Consider the following 26,390-nt stretch of genomic DNA (forward strand, 5'->3'; position numbering starts at 1 on the left):
TGATGTAGAGATCTGCTGTCCCGTTTGACCCCAGAGAAGCTCTTTGGTACTCAACACATAGCAATTTCCTACACAGATACCACAACCATGTAAGAAAGCCAAATATTACCCCTGGCCCAGCATCAAGATTTGACACCACTGGGCAGTTGGTTATGGCTTGAACAAGCTCTTAAAAAGTCATGAACAATATTTTGTTTCTGACCTGAACAAAATAGGATTCGACAAAAGAATGGCATGTACAAATTGGCTGGAAATTGCCACTTTTCAGGGACGGCAGTTAAAAGGGGGAAATTGAGCCTGACCAGACTTTAGCAGTGAGGCCAGTATGATATGCATTCTTCACACACCAGGTAAGACAGTGTCTTTGTCCTGGCTAACATCTCTTTGTAACAGACAGATTCTGCAACCTTTCAAATCGTTAAGGCAGAACAGGAAGATGGTTGCAGATGCCGCTCGTCATTACAGAATATACAAATTATTAATGTACTGTATATCTGTTATGATATACATTTAGCGTTTAAGACACACACGTTATACATATTGACAGATATTACAAACTAGCATGACATATCACTATTCATTATGCTTCCTTCCCATTTGGCAAGGTTATAATCTTAAAATCCCCAGGCCTATAGAAAAGATGCTAATTCTGAGCCACATGCAAAACTTGGCTATTCAACAAATGCATATAGTTGCAGTCAATGTAGGTGGTGTCTTAATTAGCATTTAATTCATTCTATACAGTTTGATGTCTAGATTCTTGTAAGAGCTTACGAAGCTGAGGCTATTGTTTATCTCATTGCTTTTTGTATTTTGTAAGGTTAGTCAGCTTTAATTTACATCTTTTGAAAGCATTAACAGTATTTTCCTTTTAGACTAGAACTAAAAGGTGACTAGGGACGCGGGTTTCGCTGTGGGTTAAACCACAGAAGGTCGGCGGTTTGAATCCCCACGATGGGGTGAGCTCCCGTTGCTCGGTCCCAGCTCCTGCCCACTTAGCAGTTCGAAAGCACGTCAAAGTGCAAGTAGATAGGTAAATAGGTACCGCTCCGGCGGTAAGGTAAATGGCATTTCCGTGCACTGCTCTGGTTCGCCAGAAGCAGCTTAGTCATGCTGGCCACATGACCCGGAAGCTGTACGCCGGCTCCCTCGGCCAGTAACGCGAGATGAGCGCCGCAACCCCAGAGTTGGACATGACTGGACCTTTACCTATCTTTTAAAAGGTGATTCAGGAAGTATGTCCCCAAACATAATGCTTTTTGAATGTATGAGTCTTTTGTTTTATCCTCTACATTTGCAAAAGTGCAAGTAAGCGATCTACAGTACAGCTTTGTGCCTCATAACACAGTTTCAAAGAGAATTTAGAAATATACGCAGGAAGTAGATAAGACTTCTAAGTTCTTGTACACTTCACCGTGTTTCTGAATGCAGCTGGTTCATTACGAAATACCAAGGCTTTAATCTGCCTCAGAGAGCTGTTGTTGATATATGATGAACAGATAGCATTCATGAGGCATGGAATTAACTAGGCCATGATCTGAGGAACACATATTATGCTTGTTGATTCACCAGACCTTAGGATGCCATCAGAGAGCTGTGGCATTCTCAGTCAGGCCTGTTTCCGTTCCATTCCTTTTCATAGCTTCTGCTGTGATGGCACCCAATGGCAGGATTGTGGAAGCTAAAGGTAAAAGTGGATCTACCTGGCATCATGGATTATTTTACCTATACCTGTGGAAAGACAGCTTTGTTGCAGCAATGCCTCACCATACCTCCAGGGTGATTATCACTTTCCCTTTCCTTCTTGGGGCGTGCGTACCACAGTAGTACAAAAAATTCAAATATCGGGAGGGGGAATCTGTGTAGAATTGGCCACGTATCTCTTTTAGAAACTCAGGAGTAACATCTGAGAAAGGATTGGGCCATTGCTTCCAAGGGAAGCTTTTAAAAGGGAGGAGTGCCTTTCAAATCATTGAGGGATGCCTGAATTTTACTTTTTATGAAAAGTTAAGTAAGAATTGACCCTTTCCTATCTTGCCAGTCATGTGGCTTTCTCCCAAGATTCTGCTAAGATTCTCCTTGTTCAGTAGTACAAATCTTTTTCCTGTTGACCTCTGAGCTCTATCTGCTCATCATCTGCATGCGTTTATGGGCTGTAAAAGATGCTATATTACATAACAAAGAGGCAGTTCTATAGTAGGGCAATCCTTATAACCTACATACTCAGAGCTCTTCAGCAAATGTGCAGAAGATACCAAGATACCACAGGCTGGGCTGGCCACACAATCAAAAGTATGTAGCTGGTGTGAGATTCCTCATGCTGAAATGCATATTGTAGTGGTAGTTGCGGAGCTTTGCCAAGTATCCATATCACAGAACCCAAATGAGACGCATGACTTGCCACATCCTTTGTGTGTCTAAAACTCCATTGCCACACCAGTTTGCATCTTCAGCACAGCTCTTGCAGATGCTTTAAAGTGTTTCAGCAGTACAGCGCTCCGAAGGAGTGTTAAAATAAAGCAAATAATTTTGATTCAAGTGGTGGCTAAATATGTGGCCTCACCCTTCTCTGGGTGATAAGGACAGGAATTCATGTCCTTAAGGCAAAGGAAATTTCCTGCATAAGTTGAGTAAGAGGACTGTGCATTTACCGAGGAGAAATATGCTAGCGCAGCCAAGCATATAATTTCGGTGTTGCGAAATACGGCTGTTTGCAGTTCTCAGAACAATGTTTTGATGGACTCTGGTTATAAAGAAAAGAGACACGAGTCAGAGCCCGTATTTGCTGCTGATTTCGCTGCATAAGGCCCTGCTGCAGAAGAAACAAGCTGCTTTTTCAGTTGAGTGGTAGCTTGTCTCTTCAGCTGAGGGAACTCCTGAGGTGAAAGCCACAAGTTGCTAGAGTTCTCCTTTGGGTTCTGCTTCAGGCTATGTTGTGTTCTGGTCTGATGCAAGAACTCATGGGGTGGGGGGGGGGCAACCCCCAAGGCTGGACCTCTGGCATCTCTTGAGTGAGCAACTAGCTTAAACGAAAGCAGGCACAGGTGTTTAATGCATCTGTTTCTGAGGTAGTGCCTCCAAGTCACACTCCCTTGAGAAAACTTTGGGAGTTCTTGTCCAACCACTGCAGGCACAATGGGCTCCACAGTCCACTCCTTGGCCAAGACCCAATTCCTTTGCGGCCTCCAATTCTGCATTCAGATCCCTGCTGGATGCAGGAGGGGTCATGACAGGCTGTGGTTGATGGGGATTGTAGTTCAGCAACATCTGGAGGGCTAAAGGTTCCCCATACCTGCCTTAAGCCAACATAGCAATGCCAATATGCCCCGTGCGAGCTGCTTTATTCATGGATTTTTGGCAAAGATATATTCTGAGGCAGAGTTGAGGCAGACGGACTTTGTACTGTCTTACCAGGCTAAATATTTGCCCTTTCCTGTCTCATACTGCAAAACCAGTCTAGGAGAGCTTGACTTTGTTAGTCTACATAATCAGCACTGTGATCCTTGAACTTCTTACTGGTTATTCCATTGGCTTTAAGGGTGACTCCAAAGCAAATGGCTTGAAGGCTGCCATCTATGAAGCTTTGCAGAAATTGCTCCAGACAGGGTGGGTAAAAATTAATAATAAATAAAATTTAACGGCACTGGTGCCATAGTTGCCTTGCAGTGTAAATTTTCCTTGAAACCACACATTTTTTAGTGTCATTGTGAAGCAACATCCTGTCTTTCCTGCCTGCTTCTGTTGAAACAATTAGAATGGGGATGGCTTATGAAGTGTTGGCATGACAGAACTTTGTATTTTAAAGGAATATGCTTATTTTAATAGACAGCATGTTTGTAAAATTGCATTGTATGCATTATGTGGAGAATGCAACAAAAGTAAGGCTGCTTTTAGTCTTGCTGATTTCAAAAGTGAAAAGCATATAATTAATTATCCCATGGAAACTAATAGGATTATACGATCATTTTTTAAATGCTGCATCATGCCCAAAGATTTCAAAAGTATTGAGGGTTTTCATCGAGAGACTGTTCAAGTCCCTATTTAATTTATATTCCGTTAACTGTGCGGGTGGCGCTGTGGGTTAAACCACAGAGCCTAGGGCTTGCTGATCAGAAGGTCGGCGGTTCGAATCCCTGCGACGGGGTGAGCTCCCATTGCTCCGTCCCTGCTCCTGCCCACCTAGCAGTTCGAAAGCACGTCAAGTGCAAGTAGATAAATAGGTACCGCTCCGGCGGGAAGGTAAACGGCGTTTCCGTGCGCTGCTCTGGTTCACCAGTAGCGGCTTAGTCATGCTGGCCATATGACCCGGAAGCTGTCTGCGGACAAACGCCTGCTCCCTTGGCCTATAGAGTGAGATGAGCACACAACCCTAGAGTCGTCCGCGACTGGACCTAATGGTCAGGGGTCCCTTTACCTTTACCTTAACTTTGTTATTCTGAGTGTAGAAGAGCAATGCAATTCAAAAAGCAAGCTTTTTAACTAACTTAACAAATAAGCACATCCCCTCCTTCCTCCACCTAAAAAAACTATTTAAAGCTCCTCATAATCTTAAATTAAAAGAATGATAGGGGGCTGTGAAATGCAGAAGAAGCGTGATCTATGAAGGACCTCACAGAGGAGTGTCACCATAATCGGTGTGTTTTGGTGTTGCCAACATGGTCCTATGCTTGCAGTAGTGTACTTGGGGCCTTTCCCTGATGCTTGTGAAAAGCCTCTTGAGTGCTCCCCAGTCACTGCTGCCTTTATCATGACTATTGCTATCCTCTCTCCCCCTCTCCTTGAAAAGAGCATAGAGCTGAAAGAGGAAGTGGGAAGGCTGTTGCTCTTTTCCGTATCCTCTTTCAGCTCCGTGGTTTTCAAGACTCATATCTGCACTTGAACAGAAAGCCAAATAACCAAGAGTGGAGGGAGGGAGGGAGGGAGGGAGGGAGAGAGGGGTCATCTAGGAGACGAGAGGAAGGAAAACAGAGTCACTGGGGAGAGGGAGATAAGGGGGGAAGAAACTGATGGATCCTTCTGAATTGTCATAATTCTTACAAGGGATGCCTTCCAAACCACCATCAAACCATAGGCCATATATTTGATGCATAACCACCAGCTCTCACCTGTACAAGGTTGTCTTTGGGATCTGCTCATAATGAAATATCTGATAGAAAATAGCCTTGTGGATGTTGGTTTCCTCCACTTGGTAAATCTCAAGAATTAGGCTTGATGGGGTATTCTGAGGAGTGGGCTAATCTAAAACAAAAACAAAAAACCATTTGCTGCCTCACTCAGCTGCAATGCACAGTCCAATGAGATGTGCCCCCTTCACTGCAAAAGATATAGGGGATTTAAGATATGAGAACATCCACCGAGACCTGTGTTTGGGGCTTCTGGGTCACATGTGGCTTCAGTGGAGATGACCTTGGCTCCCCCTGTCTTTGGGGCTTTGGTTCCTTCTGCAATATTACAGAAGCCTCTACCACTTCAGGTCCAGCGGGACCATTTGCCACTGTTCATTTTATGTAACAATATCTATATCCTCCAAGAAACTTAAGGTGGCTGTTGTACGTGAAGTTCTCATATACAAGATGTGGATCTCCAACCAAGAATACGAAGGAGGCAAACGTTTCCGAACACAATTCAGGTGCACAATTCAGTGTTGGTGCTGATCTTTAAAGCCCTACATGGTCTTGGCCCAGTATACCTGAAGGAGCGTTTCCACCCCCATCGTTCAGCCCAGACACTGAGGCCTAGCTCCAAGGGCCTACCGGCAGTTCCCTCCCTGCAAGAAGTGAGGTTATAGGGAACCAGGCCAGAGGGCCTTCTTGGTAGTGGCGCCCACCCTATTATTATTATTATTATTATTATTATTATTATTATTATTATTATTATTATTATTGAAAGGAAATGCCCGTAAAACCCTGTGATGAAAAAATACTGCTGCCTTTCCCAGCGCTTCTAATAATTGGATAGCTTCTAATAATTGGATAGCACCAAAAGTTTTGTGTCGCTTTTGTAGGAAACGAAGACTTTTTTGTGCATTCTGCAATTTCCATTTGGTGTGTTTTAAAATATAATTTTGGTTAGTGGGGGAGGTTTTTGTGTATGTGGAGAGAAAGAAAAGGCCCATTTTCATGGAGGAGGAGGCTTTTCTTTGTCCTGGACACGGGGTTTGAAACTAAAGTTTGAAAACTTTTCCAATAATACAATAGATGCATTTTGCATCTTTCTTTTAAATAAAGAAGCTTTCAATGCATATCCAAGTTAAAAATATTAATAGGAAGTGGTTTGTCAAGTCATGCTGCCTTTTATCACCGCTACCAGTAATGACCACAGAGAAGCTGCGGAACACAGAATATTCGGCACAAAACTGTATGTGGCATTGGTCCATTCGACAGGTCTTGTCCTGCTGGCAGAGCGGCAGCGTGAGTATCGTCGCATTTTATTTATTTCTTTTCATTCAGGGGTGCCATCAGTTTGTTTGCAAACTCTATACTTGTAAGCTAAATCTTCTTTCAGTTTGCATGGCTGGCGTGTTGTTTGGTGATTTAAGAAATAACCGTTAATGCGGCTACACAGTTCTAGAGAGAAGTGAGACTAGTTGAATAATGTCCCATTTGAGAGACTTGCTGCCGTTAAGCCCTTTGGGGACTGGGAAAGGGAGCTGTTCAACTGCTTTTGTTGGATCTTGTGTTGCTTAGGAATATTATTCAGTTTCAGGATAGCTTGTGGGGTTGGGATTACTTGGGCTGCCCATAGGCCATCACTTCTGAAGAGCAATGGTAGTTAATGTACCACTAGACGCACCTGTTTTTTAAAGGGGAAAAACCAGGAAAATATTTTTTCCTGGTTTTCCTCCTCTAAAAGGCAGGGGGGGCGCTGGAGGGGGAGCCCCTTCTCCCTTCACAGCGGCTCATCCCCGCTTGCTTTAAAGGGACATGGGGATGAGGGGAGAATGCTCCGTTTCTCCCCTCCTCCCCATGTCCCTTTAAAGCATGTGGGGATGAGCCTGCTTTTGGCATCGGCACGCGGGGTGGTGGAGAAAGCAGCAGCATCCCTGCTGTTTTCTCCACCACCCCGCACCTTGCACCGATCCCAAAAGCCTGCTTCAGCGGGAGGTGGGGGGAGGCAGCGGAGATGTTGCTGGATCGTGCCCAGCACCTCCGCTCGCAGAAAGAAGCTTTTTTCGGTGAACGGAGGTGCTGACACAATCCAGCAACATCCCCGTTGCTTCCTGCTGCCTCCCCCCATCCCCCGCCGCGTTCGGCCGGAGGTGGGGGGAGGCAGCGGAGATGTTGCTGCATCGTGCCCAGCACCTCCGCTTGCAGAAAGAAGCTTCTTTCGGCAAACGGAGGTCCTGGCACGATCCAGCAACATCGCCACTGCCTCTCCCCACCTCCTGCCGAATGTGGCGGGGGATGGGGGGGGAGGCTGTGGAACGAAGCCTTCGCTCCATAAGGCGCACAGGGATTTCCCCTTCCTTTTCAGGAGGGAAAAAGTGAGTCTTATGGAGCGTAAAATACGGTACATCTCCTTCCACACCATGCTTGCCATGGGCTTCCATTCAGCCAGCGGTATGTTGATAACTACAAATGCAATTGGGAGGTGAAGAAGCAGAGGATGCTGTTAGCATAGCATTAAGTCCTGTGTACAGCCCTTTCTAGTCCTGCATAAGTTTATTCAGTTTCAATAATAAGGGAAACTAAAGCTGGCTGTTTTTCACAGAGCGGGAATTGTGGAAGTACCTGTATCTATGCACTGCTTTTTGGTGTAGTTTGTTGTTTTTTTTAGAGCTCCATGCACAGATATATGGACACATGCTTTTCTCCCCCATGTACTTCTGAAGTTTTTTAAAATTATTTCTTTAAAAAAAATCATATTAAAAACGACTCCAGGCATTGGGGATGTGCTATCTACCCTGGGCATCTGAGTCATTATCCACTCTAGGCCTCTGAGTCACGCCATATATGCATGATTGTTTCAGCAGCGTGGGTTGTTTCTTCTAGGAGGCCAGTTTTAGCTTTTACTGTTTGAAATAATCTTGTGCCCAGATATGTGTGTTTTAAGTCATTGTAACTTCGGTGGAACTTTTAGTGTAAGTATATTGCTAATCAACTGTAGTCTTAAGATGGTCTAAATTTCCTTGCGACTTTGAAGACACAGCAGATTCAGGATACAGTGGTACCTTGGGTTAAGAACTTAATTCATTCTGGAGGTTCGTTCTTAACCTGAAACTGTTCTTAACCTGAGGTACCACTTTAGCTAATGGGGCCTCCCGCTGCCGCCGCTGCACGATTTCTGTTCTTATCCTGAAGCAAAGTACTTAACCCAAGGTATTATTTCTGGGTTAGCGGAGTCTGTAACCTGAAGCATCCGTAACCTGAAGCATCTGTAACCCGAGGTACCAATGTAGTAGGGACATACCGCTAAGATAAATTCTCACAGGCAGCAGCTTGTGAAGCAGAAGAAAATCCTTTCCTGGAGCAATTGCAAAAGGGCATAAATTAAACCGGTTTGGCTTTTCCATGCTGTTGAAAATAGTTTTCTTTCGCCCTTGCCTCTGTGTTACTGTTTTAATCCTTTTTTGCTAGGCAGTTGTTGCTTACAATGACTTTTTAAAACAAACCACGCGTCTACGTTTTTCATCTGTTGCAAGAATGGTGTTGTCCTTGCTTGTGAATATTTTATAAAACTTGTCTTAGGTCTTGTCCTAAGTTGATCAGTAAGGAACAGAGCCCTACCAAACAGACAATTTTGGGTTTCCAAGAACTCCTCCACTGCTGCACTCTCCTCTGCATTTACAGCTGAGTGTCCTTTTGACTTTCCTGCCATAACCTACCCTAGGAAAAATTGCTCCCCGTTTCACCCCCTACTTACTCCAAAGGGGGGAGGGAAGAATGTTGTTCACATTAAACAAAATAGACCAGTCTTTCTCTCAAATTTACTCTTGGGGAGATGAGTAAACGTAGACCAACAAAGCAGCCTCTCTGCCCCTCGGTACTGCAAACTTAAATCATTATAACAGTGCGAAAAGTCTCCTTTTGTTAGTGCAGGAGCATTTTGGATCAGGGATGAGAACCTGTGGCCACCTAGAAAATGTGGCGGGACTGCAACTCCCAGCAGCCCCAGCCAGCATGCCCAATGGTCAGGGATGATGGGAGATTAATTTGTTTAATTTCTACTGTGTTGTTCTTGCTTGTATATGTTAAACTTGTTTTTTTATAATTGTATATAAACTTTTTTTCTTGTTTCTATTTTTGTTTATGCAAATATTTATAAACTGTACTTTCATTTTTAAAAAATACAGCATGGAGGTGTGTACTTCATACAAAATTGCACTAAGTGCAATAAAAATGGTCTGGTTATATTGCTGCCAACATTCCTGGGACCTTAAAGTGGGTAAGATATAAATAGCTATTAATTTATAAATGTATCTTATCTGTCCCTGGCAGGACTCGCATGCAGATCTATGCTAGAAAGAAAGTCAGCAAGTTTTAATGGGAGGAGGGAAATGGCAAGCTTACATCTTCCCTCATTCCATGGTATGCAGAAATAGTAGTTCTGTGAGTGAGTGAATCTCTTAGTTAGTCCCTCCCTCAACCTGTCAGAGTTAAAATTAAGGTTGTCTAATACTATACGCGGGTGGCGCTGTGGGTTAAACCACAGAGCCTAGGGCTTGCTGATCAGAAGGTCGGCGGTTCGAATCCCTGCGACGGGGTGAGCTCCCGTTGCTCGGTCCCTGCTTCTGCCAACCTAGCAGTTTGAAAGCACATCAAAGTGCAAGTAGATAAATAGGCACCGCTCCAGCGGGAAGGTAAACGGTGTTTCCGTGTGCTGCTCTGGTTCGCCAGAAGTGGCTTAGTGATGCTGGCCACATGACCCGGAAGTTGTACGTTGGCTCCCTCGGCCAATAAAGCGAGGTGAGCGCGGCAACCTCAGAGTCGTCCGCGACTGGACCTAATGGTCAGGGGTCCCTTTACCTTTAATACTATACAACGTTATCTTTATAAAAAGAGCAGTAGAAATAGGGAAGGTCTCTGCTGGCCAGTTCCTAAATATACACATGAAATAAACCTTTATTCAAAGATTACCAACATGCAAGGTTTTATACAGGCTGGTGAGAATAAGAAAGGAAGCAAATTGGACTGTGTGTTGAATAACCAGAGGATACAGTATATACAACGTTGACATAGAAAGACAGCACATTAGGCACTCTGTCAGCAGAGGGAGATGTTGCAAAACTGATTGCCTGATAGGTAACAGTATGAGCTTTTATTGCGAGTAAAAAAGAAACAACCCCCTGGGTGGGCTGGTGTTGGCACCTGTGTCCAGCCTTTATGCAGTGGTAAAATCCTATTCAGTTATAGTTCTAGCATAGAAGAAGTCACATGGGAGGATTTATGTGCACTGCTATAAGGGAAGTAGAATTTCCAGTAGTCTTTTGGCAAACATGGGTTTTTGAACCACGCAAGGAAGAGGAAGTCATATGAGAGGATGATTTGGAGTGGGGAAATGGTTTGGTTTCACCACGCCCTACGGACATCTCTGCTCTAAATTCCCCTCTCTCACCACGCCCTGTTCTATAAGAGACTGGGTTAAATAAAATAAAAAACCCACACTATGTCAGGGCATTATAACATATGTTATAACATGGAGTTAGTCTGTTAGCCTATAACTGTAAGGAAAAAAATACAGCAGCATGAAATGAGAAATCTCCAAATTTAGTTTATCTATGTTTTAAAACCTTTTGCTGATTTTTGTTGTTGTGTTTTATTAATAATTATCTTATCTATGCTTGTGTTTGGATCATTCTGTGTATTTCTGCTTTTTTTAAATTGATAATGATACTGTGTATGCTGCTTAGAGAGTTTTATTATTAAGCGATCTATAAATCTTTTTAAAAATAAATTCCTACGTTACCTGGAGGGTAAGTCCCTGTTTACAGCCAGGGTAGTGTCGTAATACAGCAGCTGATGTGCAAGGTTGGAAATATATCTCTATTGTGTATTCTCTAACTGTCCTGAATGTGAGAGCCAGATAAGGACAAAGGTTGGTTCTTTCGGATTAGGCTACGCAGGAGCATGCAGTTGTACCTTGGTTGTCAAACACCCTGGAACTCTGATGTCTTGGCTCCCAAATGATCGAAAACCGAAAGTGACTGTTCCGGTTTTCGAACGTTCTTTTGGAAGCCAAACATCCGCTGGGATTTGGAAGTCGAATGCTTTGGAAGTTGAATGGACTTCCAGAACGGATTCCGTTCGACTTCCAAAGTACGACTGTACAATGAAAACAATGATATGGTATTCTATAGTTACTGCTTTTACCCTGGGATGGGTTGCGGCACTCATCTCGCTTTCTTGGCCAAGGGAGCCGGCATATAGCTTCCGGGTCATGTGGCCAGCATGACTAAGCCGCTTCTGGTGAACCAGAGCAGCGCACGGAAACGCTGTTTACCTTCCCGCTGGAGTGGTACCTATTTATCTACTTGCACTTTGTGCTTTCGAACTGCTAGGTGGGCAGGAGCAGGGACCGAGCAACGGGAGCTCACTCCGTCATGGGGATTCAAACCGCCGACCTTCTGATCGGCAAGCCCTAGGCTCTGTGGTTTAGCCCACAGCGCCACCCGCATGCCTAACATTAAATGGTGATTTAATTTGGGTCAAATGTGAGATTGGACAATAGATGGAAGTTATTAGAGGCCTCTGGGCCAATCTTGGCTCCCGAGTTCTTCACCCAAGGTAACAAGAGGAGAGAAGGTGGACTAAGGTCTGTTTCAACTGGTCTTTCTAGTAGGCCACTTGCCAGATGTGGTACATGAGGAGAACAGAGTGGCAGTGGCACCTTAATGGTGGTGGGGTGAAGCTGGGGGAGCCCTGGGTTGGTGGCTGCAGCCCCTCAGGATGCCACTGCCAACCTATTCCTCCTCCTCCGATCTCATCGGTGCCACTTTGTCCCATCCTAGCAAACAGGGTACTGCCAGGAGGGTGCTGCTTCCATTCTGCTTCTCCTCACATGCTTCTGTTTGTCCTTGCCTTACCTCCTTAAAATGTATTCTAAGTCAGTGTTTTTCAACTACTGTTCCGCGGCACACTAGTGTGCTGCGAGATGTTGCCTGGTGTGCCGTGGGAAAAATTGAAAAATTCAAGAGAATTACTTTATATATAGTCAATATAGGCACAGAGTTAAATTTTTAACATTTTCTGATGGTGGTGTGCCTCGTGATTTTTTTTTTTCATGAAACAAGTGTGCCTTTGCCCAAAAAAGGTTGAAAAACACTGTTCTAAGTTGTTGGTTTTTTATGGGGGGGGGATTCTTTTAAGTAATTTGACAATTCTGTTTCAGATTCATCCAGTATGAGTCAATGAGAAGCTATTTTACTATTGCGATTTCTTGTTTACATGTGTATTATTTGTATATTTATAGTACAAGGATTGTTTTAAAATGGATTCTTATCTCATTATACATGACAAAGCTGTTTTTAGCCATCTCACCCCTTGCTTTTTCCTGTAAAACCAATTGCAGTCGTCAGCAGGTTTTCCACACCTATCAGCCAATCTCCTATTCCTACCACCCTTCTGAGTAATACCCCTCCCCACTCTCTCACTATATAAAAGGGTCTGGTGACTTCTATTTCAGTGTATCTGAAGAAGTGTGCATGCACACGAAAGGTCATACCAAATACAAACTTAGTTGGTCTCTAAGGTGCTACTGGAAGGATTTATTTTATTTTTTATTTTGTTTTAAAATGTGTCAGGCCTGAAACAAATCTTTGTTCAAGCACCGGGAATTTCCTTCTCTTTTCTCCCTCCCACCTGCTTTCCTAGCTTTGTGGTTAAAAAAAATATAAAAAAATAAAAATTGACCACTGCATCCTGCCGGTGCCTTTTATTAAAATTATATACTGACGTGTGATCATACAGTGTTTTCTATAAAATAGGGAAGTAGCCTACACTGACTAGGTGTGTTAGGTTAATTTGTTTGCTGAATCACTGTTTCCTTGGGCACAGCCAGGTGGTATAAGTTTTCTCTTTTGGCCTTGCAGAGGGAGAGCAGTAACTCTTTTCTAGCACAGACCTAGCTAAAATCTCTTGATCTTTGTTATAACAAATGCGTATTCGCTCCCACCTCTTCCCTGCATGGGAAACAAGCCGAAAGGCATGTCCTTCTTAAATTCATTAACTGCCTATCAACTCTAACCATGTTGCTCTCTTCTTCAACTCAAGAGCTGCAGAAATTACTCTGAGGATAGGGAAGTATTATTAGGAAGCCCTCTAGTTTGGCCAGAAACAGACCCAATTTGAACCATAATTTTGTGTACAGGAGGGAAATTCCTTAGACTTTACTTGATCTCTTTTTGGTGATGGAGTAAGTAGTATCATAGTTGAGATAGAGTGACTTAAAGGGGGGGGTGACAATTCTGCTTTAACTACAGGAACATTTTGTATCAAAAGGGGAGACCACATGGTGCATAGACTACCATTTTCACTTTGTTTTGTTTACAATAATAAGATCTCCAAAGCAAGTCTTCGCTTTTGTTGAATGGCTCTATCACTGGATGCTCAGAAGTTTCCGCTCAGCCCCACAACGGATTCTAGCTACTTTAACATACAATTTGAATGTATAGGAAAAGTGAATGGTAGTTTGAAAAGCCACCTTTTTATTTATTCCAGTTTGAAGAGCCTCTTTCTGCTTGGATGTCAAGAAAGTAACTGGGTGTTGTCAGTGGATGTTCCACTTAGTCCCCATTCATGAGTCACCCCAAAAGCAGAAGGACAAGTGTTTGGGTCACCTGGAGAAATTTCTAAGATGGTGACAGGGGGGCATTACCGGTATGTTTAGCAAAGGTGCTAGTGCATTATGAATGCTGGCTAAGCCAGTGTTTCTGGTCGTGCCCCAGTGTCTCATACCAAGAGCCCAGCTGCTTTAACATCTGATTTGGTAGTTGATGCTAAGCCAGCAAGTCTTTCCCTGAAGCCAAGGAAAGCAGTCTGTTCTGGATTATATTTCCTTCTGTTGAACATTGCCCTTCTCACCTGGATGCTAAAATTGCCTGCTGTTGCATCCTGTACACACCAGGCTGGCTGTAAAAAAAACATTTGGGCTGGCTCTGAAAAGTTCTAGCTATACTTCTGTGTAGTGATTGAAATGCGCAGACGTGGATAATGTGTTGTCCTTGTCTATCTGTGCATTTCAGGCACTAGGTGGAAGTTCATTGAAAGCTGACTAGGGAAAGGACAAGTTAAATATTACTGCCATATAAGTGTTGCCTGATGCCCAGAATTTCTCACAAATTGAGCAAGCGTTGATGATTTTCATCCAGTGCGAAGGAATCTTGATCTGTTCATGTTTATTTTGAAACTGCTTGACAAAGTGGCCAGTTGTTTTAGTGAAACAATTGCTTTTAAATGTTTTTTTGTTGCCATGCGTTGCCCTGATGTTTTGCGAGAGGGTGGTATATAAATACTTTTATAAACAAAATAAGGTGGTTGAACCACTACAAGTCTGCTAAAGATGGTCTGTACAAAATGCTCATTTACACAACCAGTAATTTTTATAATAACACCCTCACTTCAGTCTCTGACTTGTTTACACACTTAAGAGGTGGTGAATCCCGAGGCTGAAGTGAAATGAAAGTCAGCAAATCTCCCCCTATGTAATTAAGCGGCTATGGATCATTTCTCTATCATTTCAGAATAAATGGCCATTTAAACAATAGCACAATCATCATCTTGTGGATATGCAGAGGTGGGTGCAAGCAAAGAACTAGCTGAGACTATGTGCAAGAGAGCTTAAAAATAATGAGATTTCCTGTCTGTGTTTACAAGGATTGTTGGCTCAGGAGAACAACCCTGACTAAATAGCCTCAGGTGCTTAGTTTATATAAACAAACCAAGGGTTAAGAGGCTTATTCACCTACAGTTAGGTGTTACAGAAAAGGAGAAGAAAACCTTTTGTAGAGAATTACAAAGCTGCAGAATTTAGACGTAAAGAGCAACCTATTTATTCAGGGTTCTAAATTGAAGAACATATTGCCAAACTTACCTCGGAAGTAACTAAATCTTCCGTAAAGGGTTGTGTTCCCTCTACTCCTGCCGGCTCCCCAAGTGTGCATTTCTGGCCTACGTTATTTCATTGTTTTAGTTTTCCAAACCAATCTTGCTGTATGATCTCCCATCAGTTGTAACTTCTGCCTGTGACTAGCTGACCTGCCCCACAGGTGAGAGACAGTCCTAAGGTTTTCTTGCTGCTATTGAGATGATACAGAAGAGAAGAGCCTATGAGAAGAGAACTTAAAGAGCAGGGGCTAGAAAAGAAATTGGCTGGGGCCTGAGGAGGCAGCAGGCTAAGGCAGTGGTTTTCCACCAGTGTGCTGTGGCACCCTGGGGCACCTTGAATGATGGTCAGGTGTGCCACACTGGCCTCTGTCCCTCTCCTTCCTTCCCTCCCTCCTCTGATGCCCTCTTGCATCTCTGCTTCCCGAAGGCTTGCACAGCTGTTTGTTGCAGCAGCCCTGGCTATAAGCTCTGTAGGCCAATGGTGCCTCTGAGAGGCACCTCTCTTTGGGGTGAGGGGTGTGTGCAGCTCAGAGACCAGGGACGGAAACAGCAGCTGCCCAGAGGACTCCCAAGGAGAGAGGAGAGGAGTGGAGGCTGAAGGAACACTCCACATGGGAGGGTGTTCAAAAAAAATGGTGAGAGGCCATTACTGCATATTGAATTTGTGGGGTGGAACCCAAGATGCTTAACTCAGCAATATTACTACTGATAGCACAATACTATACATACCGGTATATATATACTCAGAAGTAAGTCCAGTTGATTTCACTGAGGTGTACTATCAAAAGAGTATAGGATTGCACCCTAAGTGTCACTTTCTCTCTCTCTCTCTCTCTCTCTCTCTCTCTCTCTCTGTGTGTGTGTGTGTGTGTGTGAGAGAGAGAGAGAGAGAGAGAGAGAGAGACGTACATAGAATAGACCCCCCCCCCCCCGGCAAAAAATGCTACTAGCATTTCACTTATCTCTAGTTGTTAAAATAAAGCCACTAAAAAGATGGCTGAATTGGTGGAATGGCTTTGGGAACCGTACAAAATGTGTGGAGTTATGGCAAAAGGAGATGGTGCCATGCTGATTGTCATCAGGAGATTAGGCTTCAAAAAAGTTCATGCCTGGATCTGTTTGTAAATTCTTCTACAAGTGCATTGCAACCAGGATTTTGACCTTGGAAGAAGCCGTGCTAGATTGGGGCAGATATGGCTACACAAACATCTGCTGACCTCCATTTGGCAGCCATTCATGCAAACAAGCTGTAGGTTCACATAATGTACTTTGGAGTTAGCAAAATACGCTCTCATTTGCAACAAAAAAGGGTGTGTGGTAGCATTTCTCTTGTTTGGATTTTGCCTTATTAGTTTTAAATAGCAAACATGAAGGATAACCGCAAACAACTCTATTTGAACAAAACCTCTCTATTTCTCCCGTTACACCCACAACTTTTAAATGTTGCCCTAGTTTTCTCTTTAGTAGATATCTCCTGTGCGTTCACTTTTTTTCCTATGACAGAAATGGCAGTGCTGACATGTGTATGGATTCCGTTCTTGTAAGAGTTACTCCTGCTGATTTCTTTAAGAACAAAACAAAACCCAACAGCCCTGCCACATGAATTGTTAACTGCGAGAGAGAGAGTACTAATTGCCTCTTAAAGATCGCTAATGAAATATTTTTGGAAGCTGTTGCTTACTTATTTTTCACCTGCTGCATGTTGAGAGAGTTAGCTGAAGCTCTCCCACTTGAAAATGGAATGTTGCATGTTTAGGCAAATATCAGGATCTTCCCCCCCCCCACCCCAAATTTCTTACTCTTCAGATGTGCATTCTAAGTGAGGGCTGATTTGGAATTTGTCTCTACTTCTTAAAGTGGGTGTGAACATAATCCTGCCCCTTCCAAGCAGGTGTGGAAGGACACACTGTGTAGAAAACCTGTTCCTCAAGCACAGTGGGAGTCATGCTTGGGCAGCGCGTGAGTTTGTCAGCACATCAACTGGACGCAGGACAAGCAGCTCTCCGCATGTTCAACGAATCAGCCCACCACATGCGATGTTCTTAGCAGAAGCAGATTCTTCTTGGCTGGGTCCAAGAAGCCATAACCTACCTACTGGAAACCGAGGAAAGTGAAGGGTTGGGTGCTTTGAAGAGGCCCTTACAATGAATAAATTAGGTCTCTTGGTTGCTGGTTATCGTGCAGGCTGCTATGTTCCACCTTTCGGTAAGCAAACAAGGCCTTCTGTTTAACAAAGGCAGTAGAGACCGGCATTGATGCACTCCCGGTAGCTGTGAACCTGACCTACGTAATGAAAGGATCCAACAAAAGGATCGTGCCTCATCTTTTTGCAAATTGTATAAAATATGATTCTTAAATGCATGTTTATATCATGGGGTTGCATTCAATCTTCCATGAGTTTAAAGATTTCTGCTTGTGCAATGGAACATGGGGGAGGAGAGCGGGGAAATCCCTGTCGTGCAAGCATTTACCAAGAATAAGGCTGCAATCATAGCCCTGCTTACCTGGGATTTTCTCTTATTTAATTCAGTAGGATTTCCAAATAGGCATAGTTGGAATTATTCTGGATAAATTCCCGTTAACCTGGATTGCTGAATTGAACCTCCATGTTTAGCCACTGTGTATCTCTTTGAATACCAGTTGGGTTAGCTATTGGTGACGGCTACTAGTAGTTATGGTGGCTATGCTCTGCCTCTGTGGTGGGAGGCGGTAGTACTTCTCAGCACCCACTGCTGGAAACTGCAAGAGGGGAGAATGCTTTTGTGTCTGGATTCTGCTTGTTCGTTTCCCCTAGGCATCTTGGTTGGCTTCTGTGAGAACAGGATGCTGGACTAGGTGGGCCAGTGGCAAGATCCAGCAGACTCTTCTTGTGTTCATGTGGAAAAGTGGAGAGAGCAGTTGCTGTTGTGCCTTGTCCGTGGGCTTCCTAGAATCAGCTAGCTGGCCACTGGAAGGAAACCTGATCCTGAATTGGACAGAACTTTGCTTTGATTCCACAGGACTTCTGTTCTGTTCTTAATGCTATTCTTAATGTGGTGTTATTCACAAAGCATGTGAGCATTACGGATACAGTTGTCTTATTATCATTTAGTACAATTATCTCCTTGGAGCTCAAGGTGGTTACGCGATTCTCCCTCTCACAGTTTTATCTTCACAACAACCTGTGAGGTCGGTTAGGCGGAGAAAGAGAGAGAGCTGCTGGCCCAAGATCACCCAATTGAGCTTCATAGCCAAGTGGGGGCTTGAACTCTGGTCTCCCAGGTCCTAGTCCAAGACCCTTCTCACTACTTCACACCAGCTCTCAACTAAGATACTTTTAAACAAAAACCTCCGGTCAACATAAATGTAAAAGATCAACCATCACAGACACATTTTTTGTGTTATATATATGTTCATTTTGTTGTTTCTTCTCCTTATTTTAATTCCTGTGGGCGGTAAGATACGTTATTGGGTTTTTTTTGTTATAATGCGAATCATTTTATTATGCCTAATGCAAATCACACTAGGCTTTTATCGCAAGGTTAAATGAGGCATGCATGACTTAGAAATCTCCGGTTTGCCAGCTTCCTCTTTTGCAGGAAAGCCTTTTATATACCCTCCTTGTTTCCCTAGTTTCCAGTGGACCTTGTCCCAAAGCACATTGGAAAGGTGATGAGTGATGAATGACGTCACCTTTGGTGCTTGCAACCTGGGCAGAAAAATACTCAATTTTGGACTTTCCTATAGAAGTGATTTTTGCTCATGAACTTAAGTCCTCCTACAGCATTGTGTTTCAAAGTCAAGGGAAACTTATGTGTGTTTTTCCTGTCTTACTGTCTTTCATTTTATATATAAATCCTTAAACACCTAATTAATTCTTAGGTAGAAAGCCACAGGCCTTCTTTCCCTCATCAACGAAGTGCTAATAGGTTTTGCTTTTGTTAGACTTCATGGTGGTGTAACCTTTTAGCTGGTCCTTAGCTGAAGATTTTCAGCTTCTTGAAACTGGCAGGAAGAGGTTTCTTCTTGTTGTTTGTGGCAGTTTTGTTTCACAGTGAGTGGTTCCATTTGCTGAAGCCCTGGCTTCTCACAGAAGCATCCCTTAGGTAGGAGGCTTAACTCGCTAAAGGAAACACGGTGCCGTCGGTCCGTTCTGGAGGGTGTGTACCTATGAGAAACAGGAAGCAGAGCAGCAAACTGCCTGTGAGGAGAGAGACTTGCAATTCTGATCAGTGCAGGTGTGCAGCCTCTCTGTGAGAGAAGTCTTCCCTCCGAGCATCTTGGCAGTTGTGCTGTTCAACAGGAGCTCCTGTGTGCTCTGGGAGGGGAGCAACTGTTGTGGGTAGAGCAAAAATGACTGCGTTGCAGCTGAAAGAATTATCACATTCAGGTCTGTACAGGAGGCGACGGGACCGTCCAGATAGCCTGGGTCTTCAAGGGTTACCTGAGCAGAAGCTGAGGTGAGTGGTGGCGAGGAAATTAATGGTTAACTTAAGACAGCTCTGGGTGTCTTTTGAGTTTTAACACTGACGCCTGACAGAATCAGTTGCAGAAACAGAATGCAGGGTGGTGGAATTGTAATAAGGCTAATTATAAAATGTGCCCAATTGGAAATAGTCCAGAGTTGCCAGGATAATCTAGGAGGAGTTGAGAGGAAGCAGCTGTTTTCCATTTACTTCATTTCTCAGATGTCTGACTTACTATCCTAAATGCTGCAGTAGCACGAAGAGCTAAGAAGTGTCCATAATCCCCCTTCCCCAATATTTTTGATCACTGCTTAATTTCCCCCAGAACTAATCAATCTCCAGATTACATCTTAAAAATAAGTTTTAGTTTCCAGCACACTTGCATTCAAAGAGAACCCCATTGCCTTATAAGAATCCTGGGCTGTTCTATAGGGTTTTTCCTTTTCATTTTAAAAAAATAAAAGTTGTGATGTGAGACTTGTCAGATCTTGATTTACTCCCCCCCCCCCCAAGATTTCTACTTATTATTATTGAAATGCCTTGCAACAAAAGAATGCAGTAGAACCACTTTATATGACCTTAGAAGGGAAAGTAACCAAAGAAAAATCTTAAACATTAATGACACTGGTTAGTTTCCAAAAGTTGAGCTCCTTTTAAAATATTGATCTTATAAAAGTGCAGGTCAGTAGAAGATTTCGTGTCGCTTTTCAAAAAAGGAACTCAACTTTTTGAAACAGAATGGTGTAGTAATAGTGATTAGTGTAGATCTGGTAACTAAATAACTTGCTGTGAAAAATCGCATTTTTGTACAGAACTGTTAAAAAAATAAATCCCTGAGCAAATGTCAAAAGTGTTAGTGAAGGGGAAGAGTTTCCTGTCATGCTGTGACTAGTGAATGACTAGCTTTTTTAATGATTCCATTAGGTTTTTACTGTTTTAACATAACAATCTAAACCTCCTGTGGAACTCTGGGCTGCTTGCTAGCTGGTGCTGCTGGATAAGAATCTCAGAAATAAGAGAGCAGAAATAAGCCTGAGCTTCTGCCTGCCCCTGGGCATCTGGATCTCTGGGCAGATCTTTGGATAATCTGTAGAAGATGGGCAAGGACTTCTCACTTCAATTGTTTAACAATAGCACCAGCAAAACGTCTCTTCTCCCTGAAAGTGGGGTACTGTAGTAGTAAACCAGGAGCATATTTTTATTTGTAAGGACTGTGAGCTGTGTTCAGTTCTGGTTTTCAGAAACTTGATTCCTGGCTCAGAATACTTAAAAAAATAAAAATAAGTGTGTATCTGAAGAAGTGTGCATGCACACGAAAGCTCATACGAAGAACAAACTCAGTTGGTCTCTAAGGTGCTACTGGAAAGAATTTTCTATTTTGTTTTATCTTTTTTGCAGCAGAGTCTGGCTTTCAGTTAAAAAAGAAACCAAGGAGAAATCTTGCAAGCCTGCCCACCTCTGCTCTGGAACAGTCAACACCCTTTGAAAACAAAGCATACTCTCTATGAAAAAAGGGCCCCTGCCAATTCAGATAAAGGGTAGAAAAGAACAGTTTGCTACCAGTGAAGTCTTGCTCTGTATTCTTCGTAATTCCCTGTTTGCCAAAAAAGTGGGCAGTCGTCCTTTTATTTTGTTAAAGCAATGGACCTCGCCTGTTAACTTAATGGCCCATTGGCCCAGTGTTGTTGCTGAAATTTTGTTAGAGCAGTGGCCAAAATCCACGATCCCTTCAAGCTTTTATAGCTAACCTCTAAAGAAACTACCACGAGACTGCTTTGCTTTCCTATTCCTGATAATACCATCCTAATGCCATGCCATCCTATGGGGGCGAAATGCAGCTCAGGACTTTTATATGTTTACAGCCAGCGTAATGCAGTTGTCAAGAGTGCTGCACAAGCCAGAATTCAAATTGCCACTCAGCTGTGAAGCTCACTTGGTGACTTTCAGAACATCACTCCTTCTCAGCCTACCCAACCTACCCTTGCATTAGGAGTATTAGGATAAAACCAAAGACCTTCTGTGATTCCCCAAGTTCTTTAGTGGTACATGGGATAAAAAATATATATGTAACTACTTAAATCTGGGGCTGTCAAGACATGGCACCCCCAAGGTATGTGTGCGCCCACAGAAGCTTTCCTGGTGCATACAGGGTCCCTTCTGGCTTGGAAGAAAGATGCTATTGGAGCCAATAGAACAGGTTGTGGTATGTGGTTGGTTGCAGTGGGTGGAGGTGCCCATGACAGCTTCTCTAGCTTGAAAATTGGCCAATAGGCAGGTGACCCCTGGCATCAATAAAGAGAACGTGTACAGGTAAAATTCAAAAAATTTAGAATATCGTGGAAAAGTCCATTTATGTAAGCAATTGTTTTAATTAGCTACTGGAGTTTAATATATGAGATAGACTCATGACATGCAAAGCGAGATATGTCAAGCTTTTGTTATAATTGTGATGATTATGGCATACAGCTGATGAAAACCCCAACGTTGAAATTGTTAATTTGGAGTTCTCATCAGCTGTATGCCATAATCATCACAATTATAACAAATAAAGGCTTGACATATCTCGCTTTGCATGTCATGAGTCTATCTCATATATTAGTTTCACCTTTTAAGTTGAATTACTAAAAGAAATGAACCTTTCCACGATATTCTAATTTTTTGAGTTTCACCTGTAGAAGGTGAGCAAAAATCAAACTATAATTTTTGACAGTGCTAATCAAAATTCTCAATTGCTGGTGATATTTAAGAGTTCCCATTCCTGGTGCATCTTGGAAGTCGTCTCTAGTCATATTGGCAAGATTTTTATTAATTTGGGACTGCCTTTCCAAGCTCTCTTCGCTTTGCATTATAGGTAAAGTGTCAAAGAAAGTTGAAAGTCGGTACTGGACGAGGTATTCGCTTTACCTTTCCGCTGTTTTAAGGTCTAGGTTCAGTTTCTAATCCAGATAGCCTGTGTGCTTTCAGATTTCTTACATCCTTGTTCATAAAGAGATTTGTTTGGACCTAGGTCTTGTTGGGCAAAACACTTTCCAAATAAGACTGGGGCTGCAACCCTGCGTAGACTCAACTCTGAGTACCGTAAGTGCCACTCAACTTGGTAGGGGTAATAAACTTGCATGGGATTGCTCTGCACAAGAGTTTTGGATTGCAGCTTTGCATGCTGATACTACATATCTGTGTTCAAAGAGCGGGGAAGAAACCTATAACTAGCAGGCTGAGCAGCTTCCTGAGAAGTTAAAGGCTCAGTTCAAAACATCTCCAGGTAAAAAGCATGGTTCTGTTGGATTAATCCATGAACCTCTGGTGGATGATTTAGCAGGAAAAGCTTCAAGGGGGAAGCTCCATGAGGAAGAGCTTCAAGGGATGGATTTGGGGCATCATTATAGGAATGTCACTTATTTAATTTAGGCTGCTTTTTTAAAAAAAATGCTGTTGGGGTGCCATTGACACGAGGCAACTATCTCTCTTAAGCTAAAACAGGCACGTCCAACAGGTAGATCGTGATCTACCAGTAGATCACTGGACGTCTGTGGTAGATCACTGGTAGATCACTGGCTCCCCTTCCCCCAAAGAAGCTCAACAACTTTGGCTACCCTAAAAAAAGCTCAACATTTTTGCCTTGCACCCCCAAAAAGCAGGGCTTTCCTCCTCCGTCAAACAAGCTCAACGTCTTTGACCTGACCCCCTAAATAATGGGCCTTCCTCCTTCCTAAAAGAAGCTCAACATCTTTAACCTGAACCCCCCCCCAAGGGCTTTTCTTCCTAAATAAAAGCTCAACAAATTTGACCTGAATCCCCAAAAATGGGTTAGATCGCTGCCAGTTTTTAACTCTGTGAGTAGATCACAGTCTCTTGGGACTTGGCCACCCCTGAGCTAAAAGATCTTTAAGATGCTGCTTCATAGATGACAGCTGTCAAAATGCCCCCACCCATCTCCAGCCAACATTCATTCTGCAGTCATTCTGGCTTTGTCCAGAAACCCTTTGAGCAGCTGTGCATTGCAGTGGGTCTGTATAGCTCAGTAGTGCCAACAGGGACAGCTGCTTTGGGGCACCATCCCATGCCTTGTTGCTGCGCTTCCAGGCAGCGCTTGGAAGTCACCATCTCTGCACCCTAGGCGCTTTGAAGTAACAGTCTCTAAAAATGGATCTGTTGCTGCATTGTCCTCAGATACTTCAGTTTCAAAGTAGTCTCACTAATGGCTTTGGGCCTGGGTTTCAGTAAATAGCTGGTTTAGTTCAGATTTTTTTTTAAAAGAAAGCTTTAATGAGATCTTTAATATTACATATTTCCTCTTATCTCATAAGAAGAACTCCTGTACCTCCCCTTCTGACATACATTTATGGCACAACATGAAGGCATTAGGTCTCCCTTCCCGCCCCCCTCAATAATGTTGCTGCACTGCAAATTGAATGATCCCTTTTTGAAGTTCCAATACGAGTTGCCACTAGCTCTGGAGTTCAAAGTTAAGACAGTTTTAATGTAGCTTCACCCTGTTATTATTCTTTGAATTATAGCAGTGCCTTCGGGGCCCCAGCCAAGACGCCGCCATTTTAGATGGTATATGTTCGAAAAAGATTCTGCGTAGACAGTGAATTTTCTTCCTCTCCATTTCGGGGGGGGGGGGGGCGGCCACGCAGAATAATTGCCACATCTTGCTCTACAGTGCTACCTCGGGTTAATAACTTAATTCGTTCCAGAGGTCCGTTCTTAACCTGAAACTGTTCTTAACCTGAAGCACCACTTTAGCTAATGGGGCCTCCCACTGCTGCCACTGCGCTGCCAGAGCACAATTTCTGTTCTTATCCTGAAGCAAAGTCCTTAACCTGAAGCGTTATTTCTGGGTTAGCGGAGTCTGTAACCTGAAGCGTCTGTAACCTGAAGCGTCTGTAACCTGAAGCGTCTGTAACCCAAGGTACCACTGTATTAGGAAACTATTACTCACATTTTGTCGACCTGTGATATTGCATAAGATGTGGGATATTTCCATTGCTCAAAGCTTTGAATATCTTCAGCACGACACACCCTGCTTCTCTCCCCCATTGCCCTCGCCTTTACCCTTAACGCTTTTTTTTTTGGCGTGCGTGTTGCTTAATCATCCTTCAAGAAATGCCTTTTGATTTACTCACTAGCCCTAGAGTGCAGAATTACTGGATGGGAATGTGCAACAGGCATTGCAAACTCTGGCTACAGGCGCTGCTGTGTACCGGCAACAGATTTCTCTGGCTTGTGTTTTGTTTGGCCACGCTTAATGGGGGGGAGTAAGCAGGCAATAACTCACTTTTTTCATTGCAGATGTGAGAGCATATAAGTAAATGTGTGGCAATAACCAATTGATTGTAACCTGCTTATCTCTTCTGTTACATCTGGCTAGTACATTCCATGCGGGGAGCAAAGAGTGACAGGTAGATCTAGCCAAAGACAACTTTTCAGTACAGGGTAGGAATAAGTACATACATACCTGCCTGGCAACCTACTTACATAATTGTTCGAGTATTGCTTCCCATAGAAGCAACTCTGTGCCAGATTCTGGTTTTGAGTTCTGTATATCACAGCCAACATCTCACTGGCAGGAACTCAACATATTTAGACCAGCACTGCTATTTTTTTTTAAATAAAGGAAATAAGGGCTTGCCCATTAACATCTCTTTGCATCTTCATCTTGTCCCCATCCCTCCCAGAGAACAAGTCTCTTGATGTTCTCACTGTCCTTGAATGCGTTTAACCTGTTACAGTATCTGTCATCTGTATCTGATAAGAATAGTTCTCAACTGACCTTTTTACATCTTGTTCCTGTAAACAGTTGAGCTTCCCCATTTATTTCAGCCTGATCAGTGGGGCATCACCGATCATGTGCTCATTTCAGTTGACATGATTTTAAAAGTACAATGCAAATTCTTTAGTCGTTTTTTGCAGGTGCAGAGGCTAATCTTTTAGGTTGCAATCCTAATCCCATTTACCTGCGAGTAAACTGAGAGATTTTACTTTCTTGGGCTCCATGATCACTGCAGATGGTGACAGCAGTCACGAAATTAAAAGACGCCTGCTTCTTGGGAGAAAAGCAATGACAAACCTAGACAGCATTTTAAAAAGCAGAGACATCACCTTGCCGACAAAGGTCCGTATAGTTAAAGCTATGGTTTTCCCAGTAGTAATGTATGGAAGTGAGAGCTGGACCATAAAGAAGACTGATCGCTGAAGAATTGATGCTTTTGAATTATGGTGCTGGAGGAGACTCTTGAGAGTCCCATGGACTGCAAAAAGATCAAACTTATCCATCCTTAAAGAAATCACCCCTGAGTGCTCACTGGAAGGGCAGATCCTGAGGTTGAGGCTCCAGTACTTTGGCCACCTCATGAGAAGAGAAGACTCCAAGAAAAGACCCTGGTGTTGGGAAAGATGGAGGGCACAAGGAGAAGGGGACGACAGAGGATGAGATGGTTGGACAGTGTTCTCGAAGCGACTGGCATGAGTTTGGCCAAACTGCGGGAGGCAGTGAAGGATAGGCGTGCCTGGCGTGCTCTGGTCCATGGGTTCACGAAGAGTCGGACACGACTGAACAACAGCAACAAAGCTGCACTGTGTTCAGCGGAATTTACCTCTGACTAGACTTGGTTCGGATTGCAGCCTTAGCCTGTCATGATAAAGAATACATGGTGCATTGACATAACAACTACTACTAAATTCTGTTATTGGGTGAATGTATTTAATTGTCTTCATTTTGAAATTTTGTGCCAGCAGTACAAGGGTAGACCTGCAGCTTGTGATCATAGTTCAGCATATTTCCAGTATTGCATGTGAGCGGGGCTGACATTTTAAAAATACTTACCGGTACATTGGAAAAAAAAAATCTCTGCAAACAGTAATTTAGCACATCAAGATGATCTGATTGTTTTCTACATGC

The 26,390-nt window shown here is 43.3% G+C and overlaps 1 protein-coding gene across 3 annotated transcripts in view; it reads left to right on the forward strand.

The window, feature by feature from the left end:
* The window catches only part of LIMS1 (LIM zinc finger domain containing 1), a 69,477-nt gene that overhangs the window by 17,772 nt on the left and 25,315 nt on the right, over positions 1-26,390 (forward strand). The window contains exon 1 of one of the 3 annotated variants that reach the window (XR_004426495.1): positions 19,336-19,480. The exons of 1 other annotated variant lie outside the window; for it this stretch is intronic. Coding sequence is in view for 1 of the 2 variants with exons in the window: in XM_033147669.1 (XP_033003560.1) it covers positions 19,374-19,480 (107 nt within the window). In the remaining variant the exon portion in view is untranslated. Of the gene's footprint in view, positions 1-19,335; positions 19,481-26,390 lie in introns of those variants that run through there. One more of the 3 variants, XM_033147669.1, reaches the window with a different exon arrangement.

The sequence above is a fragment of the Lacerta agilis genome, chromosome 4, assembly GCF_009819535.1.
Source record: "Lacerta agilis isolate rLacAgi1 chromosome 4, rLacAgi1.pri, whole genome shotgun sequence".
NCBI lineage: Eukaryota > Metazoa > Chordata > Lepidosauria > Squamata > Lacertidae > Lacerta > Lacerta agilis.